The sequence below is a fragment of the Cicer arietinum genome, chromosome 1, assembly GCF_000331145.2.
Source record: "Cicer arietinum cultivar CDC Frontier isolate Library 1 chromosome 1, Cicar.CDCFrontier_v2.0, whole genome shotgun sequence".
In the NCBI taxonomy this organism is placed as follows: domain Eukaryota; kingdom Viridiplantae; phylum Streptophyta; class Magnoliopsida; order Fabales; family Fabaceae; genus Cicer; species Cicer arietinum.
Window position 1 is genome coordinate 48,255,568 of NC_021160.2, and position 8,699 is coordinate 48,264,266.

Genomic DNA, 8,699 nt, shown 5'->3' on the forward strand with positions numbered 1-8,699 from the left:
GGAAAGAGAAAGCAATGACTCGTTTGAACTCCGAGCAGGTACTGAAAGACAACAATGCCGCCGATCCAAGTTCAATTTCCAGTCTTCAACTCACTCACAAAGCTCTTTCCGATGTGAGCTTCCATTCACCCCCTTTTGTTTTCTATAACCTTTCAATTTACAACCCTAAAAAATACGCTTATTTTAACTCTGTAAATTACTCAGGTATCATGCTTGGCCAGCTTCAATAACTTGGAAAAGCTTGACCTCAAGTTCAACAATCTCATTACACTTGAGGTACTTTATTTCTTAGTTTTTTTTTTTTTTTTAATTAATAAAAATGTATAAGCATATTTAATTGGATTCTATATATATATATATATGCTACAACAGGGATTGAGGGCATGTGTTAATTTGAAATGGCTATCAGTTGTGGAAAACAAATTAGAAAGCTTAGAAGGAATTCAAGGGCTTACTAAGCTCACTGTAAGTAGCTAGCTGCTTTGTCAATATCAGTTTTTAATATTTAAATTTATATGTTAAACGTTATCGAATGTAATTATGTATGTGTAGCTTAGAAGGGTGTGTTTCAGTATTGTCAATCACAAATTGCAGAAAATAGTGGTCTGTTTAAATTTTGCTACACTACTAAGCTATAGCGACGCAAGAGCTGTCATTTGGCAATACTAGGTACTAAATAGCGTATTGCAGAACAATTACAATTTGTTCAAATTTCGTTATTGTATAGCCACTATTTGAAAAATCAGGTGTATTTGTTGTTGGTAGCTTTTGTTGTGTTCTTGATGGTGTTTTAAATGTGTGAACTGTTTTGCATATTTCTTTTCCTTCAATGACTGGAATATTTATGGGAAAAGGGAACATTTGTTTTTCTTTCTAGAGTCCTACGTTTCGGATTCCTTGCCATCTCTAGCACTAGGTTGTTCTAATGTATAGCGGAAACCCAAAGTTGTATGTATAAGGTTGTACCGTCATGGAGGGTTTTCTCATCTTGAGATTGATGTGATTGTAGTTCCGCTCATGAAACTTATTATGCTGGAGTTTCAAATGGTTTATATTATTTATCTTGATCACTGAGTGGATTGTTTAATTTGTTAGGAATATGCTGTTTCATTTTGCCAGTGGTAGCATTTCGGTATACTTAATGTATATCTTGTTAATATACATGTTATGAATATCTTGTATTGTAAATACATGGAGGTATATCCAAGTGCTCAAGATTCTAGTTTTTGAAATTATATTTCTTAGGAAGATGAAACCTTTCATTTCACCGGTCATACAAAATGTTTAGTAAAACATATTATGTTTAGAGTCTGAATACTGTTGTAAACCGTGTACTAAGAGTGACATTTTTTCGAGTTCTTTTATGAAAAGGGGATCTTCATTTGTCCAGAATAATGAGCTGAACTTATTTCATGTCAATTGATCTACTTATGCTTAGTACTTAAAATAAAATTCATCAAGTTACTTCAGAATGTAGGAGTCACTTTTATATGAATATGTGAACCAGGTACTAAATGCAGGAAAAAATAAACTTAAATCTATGGATCAGATTGAGTCACTTGTTACCCTCCGTGCGCTCATTCTGAATGGTGAGACTTCTTACTTGATAACATGCTAACCTCGTCTTTTTTGAAGGTTAAACTAAGAACAATGTGAAGAATATTAGTATTGAATCTTAAATATTTTTGCTTTTCCATATTTTACCCTCACATATACTTTTGTTTTTGGCAGATAATGAGATTAACTCCATTTGCAAACTTGATCAGATGAAAGAATTGAATACTCTTGGTATGACTAGTTGTGTTTTTTATTTTCTTAAAAGTCGTAAAATTTTATGCCCTAGTAGGATAAGATTTTGTTATGTTCCATCTTTTATATACTTTGGCGACTGATATGGCTTTGATGTTGTGCTTTCATTATAATATATTTGAGTTTTGGTTGCTCCTTAGTTTTTATCCTTCTATAAGAATGGTGCACTTCTTGAAGCAAATATTAGTTGAAAACAGGACAGTTTGAAAGCTGGAAGTTTAAATAGAGTATAACAAGATTACATGAAACTTGAGTTCTGAAAATTGATTTCAAAGTTTCTGGATAGAACCTAATTCCCAAGGGTTTTCATAAGAAGAGGAGGTTTATCAATACATAGTTGTTAATATTTTTTTATACATGCAACACACACGTGCACTCTGTATGTTATAAATGTGATCTATTTTGACCAAATAATATCTCACTGATGGTTCCAGCTTGAATAATCTTTAATTTCTGTAGTTCTATCCAAAAATCCTATTCGTAAAATTGGTGATGCTCTGAAGAATGTGAAATCCATCACAAAGGTAAAGGGTGCCCGAGCTGTTGAGCTCCTTTAGTGCTCAATAGTTATTTCATTTCAGTATTGTATTTCTATTTCTCATAATACATCTTCTGTTTGCAGCTCTCCCTTTCTCATTGTCAGCTTCAAGGTATCGACAGTTCCCTCAAGTCTTGTGTTGAATTGACCGAGCTTCGTCTTGCTCACAATGAGATTCAGGTGTACTTTTAAATCCATGACTTTTTCTTTTTGATTCTACATATTTTTGGAATGTTCAATGCAGTGCATTCATATCATATTTACATTGTGACTTTTTTTCTTTAGAAGTTTTTGCTTTATTTTGTTTACACTACAGAGCTAACTTTTGGATTTCAGTCTCTCCCAGATGAATTAACGCACAATTCAAAGCTTCGGAATTTAGATTTGGGGAATAATGAGATCACTAGATGGTCAGAACTAAAGGTTTGTCATGCTTATCTGGAATTCTTCCAACATTTCATAGTCGTCTAATCTAGAACACTTAACCATGTACTTTCATCTTGTATTGCAACATTAGGTGCTCAAATCACTCACAAAACTGAGAAATCTAAATTTACAAGGAAATCATGTTGCTACAGTTGAGAAAGTTTTAGGAAAGGTAATTCGCTATTTTTTTTTTTTCCCGATTAATAATGTTAATTTATATGTGATTTTTAAATTACATGCTTAAACTACCATATGGGTATAATGTTACAGATTAAGAAAGCACTGCCAACGCTACAAGTATTCAATGCCAAACCAATAGACAAAGATACCAAGACTAAGCGAGGTCACATGGTTGATGATGTTAATGATTTTTCATTAGATCATGCTGGTCAAGATTTGAGAGATAGCACCAACGAGAAAAAGAGTGCAAAATTTCATCCGATAGGTCAAAATGAGGGTGATACTTTTGAAACTTCCGACGAAAGAAAGTCTGGTAAAAAGAGAAAGAAAACTGTTGATGTATCCGAGAAGGAAGTCAAGAAGGACAATGAAGATAGGAAGAAAGACAAACTTACAGAAACTGTTGATCCTGACGCGAATAATAAATCAACTAAGAAAAAACTAAGAAAGGATGACAAGCCCTCGCACAAGGCTTTGTCTCTTGAAGAGAATGTTAATAGGACTGAGAAGAAAACGAAGAAGAATCAGAAGAACGAGGAACAAAGTGAATTTGATATCATTGATGATGCAGAAACTTCATTTGTGGAGTTTTTTAACATGAAGGGTGCAGAAAATCAGAATCATGGTGGTGAAATGAAATTACAGGACCTAGTGCCTAAGGATTTGAAATTGGCGGACAGCAAAGTGACCTCATCTGTTAAGCATAAAAGTGCGAAAATGCGTAACACGGAGTCTCTATCATCTCCAGTAACAGAAATCGGAATGGGAGGGCCATCGACATGGGACGATTAGTGATAAGATGTTGAAACATACTAATTTTCTTTAAACCTACAAATTTTGATTCTTTGACTCAGCTACCAATTTTCTCATTATTCAGGGTGAGCCCAGTTATTTTCTGCTTCAGTTCCTGGCTATTTTTGCTATGCTCTGCACATCAGATTCAGGTGATGATGGTCTCTTTGGATTCAAATAACATATTTCCTGCCCTTTCCATTATTTAATGAGTTGTTTGCAATCAGTTACTTCTAATAAATTTTTTCACCATGTTTCATGCCCCTCTCCCCTTTTTGCATCGCTAGTGAGATGCAACTAGAAGTTGTTGTTACTATCCAAAAGGAGTTTAAATTTTCTTGTTACTCTTCCTACTTACCGTGAACTAAAACTGTATAATTGTAATCTTCGTCCAAATGTAATAATATAAATGTGAACCACTAGCTAATGCAATTACGTCTTGGACATCTATGTATAATGTATATTAAAAGATAGTTTGGTATTTTAAAGTTTTTAGGCTAGTGTTTTGGTGGACAAACACAATATATAGTTCACTGTTAATCAGTGTTTAAAAATCATCCAAAACAGGTAATAATGAACTCTCTAAAACTAGAAGTTTAAGACTCTTTGTACTTATAAACCAGTAAATCGGTTCGGTAGTCCGAACTGAACCAAATTTAATTTAACTGTATTTGATCGAATTGAACTGAATTGTTACAATATGGATTGAACTAAATTGTTTCTATATCAAATTAAACCAAACTATTTTTCTAAATGAAAGAGAATTTCTAAATATTCTGTATGATTGAATTTTCCCATAGGGATAGTTTGCATAATATAATTCTTTTCAAAACATTACAATGGTGTAAATAGTTACACCATATCTTGAAATGCAATGACAGCTATCATTGCTACAAACATGAGCAAATAACTACCCTGTGAGGGGGAAATAATTGGATTAAAAAAGGATGCAAAACTTAATATGAAGTACATTTGATTTAGATTCTTTAATGTCAGCCTCTATTCTTGCACTTATAAGCAAAATATATAAACAATAGCATGATTTATTCCAACCCATGTACAAAACGAAAACAACAGCTAAAAACATATTATAATGCCACTTATCTGAAATTAAATTGAAATTCTATACCAACACCATATATTCCAGGAATTGTAAACAATGAAAATCAGTAAGCATTGCACACCATTAAATATTCAATTAGGAAAGTCACATAACACAATAGTTCAATGTTATGAAAAATGCAGAAAATCCATTGAGCAAATACCTAGAAAATCCAGATATAAAATGCATAGAAAACCAAATTAAGGAAGTCGAGACAAGACGAAAGACTACAACAACACTCGTTTCTTACCGTGAAGAACAATGTCAAAGATGGGAACGACAAAGTTATTTGCGAAAGAAGCCAGATGAGAAGAGAGGAATGCTGTTGTTATTTGCAACAGTGGTCGGCGGCGGCGACAATGGCTTTGTGGTTCTTCAGTTTAATTCTCATATTTGTGATTTTAGATTGTGTTTGATCCAATTCGATTTTAATTTTTCAAAACCGGTTTGGTTAACAAACTATTTTTATAAATACAGTTTGGTTCCAAATTTTATGATTTGGGTTGGTTTAGAAATAGTTCAATTTGATTTAGTTTCTAGTGCAGCTCAATTTTTTTTGGTTTTTTGATCACCCTTACTTACAGTTGAGACAATAATTTGATTGGTGCTAGTTTAACTTGTTCAATTTTAAGGGACACATTTCTTTTTCATTGTTTTTATTTTTCATAAGATAGTTGATTGTTGTTGAAGTTTTAAATGGTGTTTAAATATCAATATGCACTTGGACCACTTATCAAAATGATTTGCCTTAGAATTTACCAAGTATTTATATTGACTTATATTTATAATTTTATTTGAATATTTATTAATTTTATCATCAACAGTCGAAATTATCTATAATAACCTAGTTTAAAAATATTTACACAATTGATAAATAATTATAATTTTAAATTTTTAGTATGTACTCTCTTTAGCCTTATTTATAAGTAAAATCATAATTCAACTCTGGTATTATTGTTCCAAAAATACTTCTTATTAATTTTCGTATTTTCTACTTCATCTATAACAAGTGACTCAATCGATTATTTTATACTAATTAAGAGAAGAGCATAAATAAAAGAGAAAATAATTTTTTTAATAAAAAACATATCTTCTTTATCTTAAAATAATTGAGTTATTTGAGTATTTTATATATATTAGAAAAATATATATATAAAAGAGAAATTATCTTAATTAGTATTGGTGTAATATTAATGTCATAAATAAATAGTAAAAGTGATTGCATTGGAAATGATATAAATAATGTTAATCAGAGTACAATAAAAAAAAGAAAAAAAAAAGTACTGAACATTTAAATGATCAATTATTTTAGAATTTTTTTATATAAATAAATCAATTATTTTGGAAATGAGTGAATATTTATCAAGTATTGATGTATTTACAATTATCATTAATATAAAATTTAAAATATTAAATTGAAATTGATGCATACAGTTTAAATTAGAAACTACTATTAGAAGAAAAAAATAATTAATTTTATATTATAAATTGAAAATAAATCAGTTAATTTGAGACATGTTAATTTTTACAATTGGTTACTATGGAAGGGATGGAGTAACATAATTGCATAATTTCAATGTAAATTTAATGTGATAATTATTATATCAAAAATAATAATAACTAATTTTTTATTAGGTGTGAAACATAAATTTTTATTATATAAATAAGATCGCAGGGGGTAGGGAGTATCACTTGAAATTGTCATCATTCAAACTTTGATGTCATATGCAACACAGTCAAAATGAGATAATCATACTGCTATATAAAATTCTCAGCGTTCAAACTTCAAATTCGATCAACCTTAAGACCGGAAAACACTGATGCTTACATATGATAGTTGAAAAATAGTATAACTTATTAAAAATTTAATTTAATTATATCTATTTTTAAAGTATCACTTTTATTTGTATTTTATTTTAGAGGGAGTAAGTTTAATCATGTTGAATTTAAATCACTTCAAAGAAATATTTTTATAAAACAGTTATTAATGTCATTTTGATTAATTAAACTTTTCTCCTTCGAAAATTTTTTACAAAAAAAATTATTAAGGACTCTACTTATTAGTCACTTCCATTAAAGAAGGAAAAAAAGAAAATGTCTAATAGACACCAATACTTGTATATTTATATACATGTCTTTTCTTTGTGATATGCGAACACCACCGTTAAAAAAGAAATATCAATAAAACAAAAAGATGTAATTCACTTGTTAGTAATTAGGGGTGGGAATAGGCTAGGCCGTCCGACAGGGGCCTATGGCCTGGTCTACTTATGGCCTGGCCTGGCCTGCCCTATTTAATAAAAAGATCAGGCTCAGGCTATTTTTAAAGTCTATTTATTTAAATAGGTCAGGCTCAGGCTTATAAAGAAGCCTATTAGGCCTGACAGGCCGGCCTATATATATTTAATTATTTATTAATGTTATTTTTTATTATTATATTAATAATATTATTTCCTATTTTAAATTTTATCAATTAAACAATCACTCAGTAGTCATTCCATATTCGATAGCCATTCCATATTTGGTAGTCGATCCATATTCGGTAGTCATTCAATTAGTCAATAACTCAGTAGTCCTTCCATATTTGTTTGAGAGGTAATAATTGGTACATTTGTTTCAAAAAAAAATATATTCTTTGAAACCAAGAATTATGTTTTAGGGTTTAAAGGATGTTTGTTTCAGATTTTTTAAAAATTATTTTGTTAGAAAAATTATTTTTTGTTTAATATATATAGATATGTACATTGATATTGGTATGTGAAGAGCATTTAAATATTTTAATATGAATAAGGCTTTTAAATAGGCTTCCAGGCCAGGCCAGGCTTTTAAAAAGGCCAGACCAGGCCGAAAAAAAAGCCTATGATAGGCCGTAGGCCAGGCTTAGGCCTAAAAAATTAGTCGTAGGCCAGGCTCAGGCCTTGCAAAGCCTGGCCTGGCCTATTCCCACCCCTATTAGTAATACCCTTTAGTAATTTTTCTATAGAATGATCTATTCGAATAGTTGTTTATTTATTAAATAATAATATTAAAAATATAAATAAATTTTGTGTATGTAAAACAACGCCTACAAACTTTTCGTTTTAATGTTTAGCTCCATGCCCAAACAACTACGTATCATAAACTTTGTAGGATATTTCGTAACTACCTTTTCTTTTTCCACCTCCTATTATCTAAAAACTCCCCGGTTAACAGGTTTGTTAACCAAAACAAAAAACAAAACATTTAAATTAACCGATCTGAAAAATATTAAAGTGAGCGAAGAATCTATCACTTCATAACCACAACAACTACACATTTGACATTTTGTGAAGAGCCCTAATTTCACTCTATTATCAATCTTGGAACCCACCATGAATCCATGGGACCACTTCTCAACCAGAAAATTATTTTTAATATAACAAAACACATTTAATTATACTCTTTCTAATGTTATATATAAGTAAAAATAATCATAATTTATTAGTTAAAATATAATTAAAATTTAACTAATTTGACTCTATTAATATTATATTTAATTGTAATTTTGATTTTTCTATTCTTACCAACTTATGAAATCGATCATCGTATTTTAAAAGTTGACAGTTTTGGTTTCTCTCAAATTTTTAAACTAAAGAATGACGATTTGACATAATTTAAATGATTTGACATATAATTTTATGATATAGAATCGTCTAAATACATTAATTATTCATATGTCATTGTTTAAATTACAAAAGTAAAAAAAAAATGAAGTTGAAAGTTAAGTTTTTAAAGGGTTTTATTGTGATTTTATAGATGTTAATTATTCTACAATATTTTATTATCTGCTATATTATTTAAAGTATCTCATATTACCATTTTTTAGTTAAAAAA

The 8,699-nt window shown here is 29.9% G+C and overlaps 1 protein-coding gene across 1 annotated transcript; it reads left to right on the plus strand.

The window, feature by feature from the left end:
• Nucleotides 1-6: 6 nt before the first annotated feature.
• On the plus strand, nucleotides 7-4,195 carry LOC101499618 (uncharacterized). Its single transcript, XM_004487419.3, has 10 exons — nucleotides 7-113; nucleotides 205-276; nucleotides 373-465; nucleotides 1,508-1,589; nucleotides 1,732-1,788; nucleotides 2,269-2,333; nucleotides 2,432-2,527; nucleotides 2,684-2,770; nucleotides 2,865-2,945; nucleotides 3,044-4,195. The coding sequence occupies exons 1-10, from the start codon at nucleotides 15-17 to the stop codon at nucleotides 3,743-3,745; spliced, it is 1,434 nt and encodes a 477-aa protein (XP_004487476.1). The 5' UTR covers nucleotides 7-14; the 3' UTR covers nucleotides 3,746-4,195.
• Nucleotides 4,196-8,699: the final 4,504 nt, after the last annotated feature.

What these genes read in the sequence shown, in the direction of transcription:
- LOC101499618 (XM_004487419.3), top strand. Translation starts at nt 15, where the DNA reads ATGACTCGTTTGAACTCCGAGCAGGTACTGAAAGACAACAATGCCGCC. An exon ending in GAAAGAATTGAATACTCTTG is followed by an intron (nt 1,789 to 2,268) that starts GTATGACTAGTT and finishes TAATTTCTGTAG; the next exon opens with TTCTATCCAAAAATCCTATT. An exon ending in ATGTGAAATCCATCACAAAG is followed by an intron (nt 2,334 to 2,431) that starts GTAAAGGGTGCC and finishes TTCTGTTTGCAG; the next exon opens with CTCTCCCTTTCTCATTGTCA.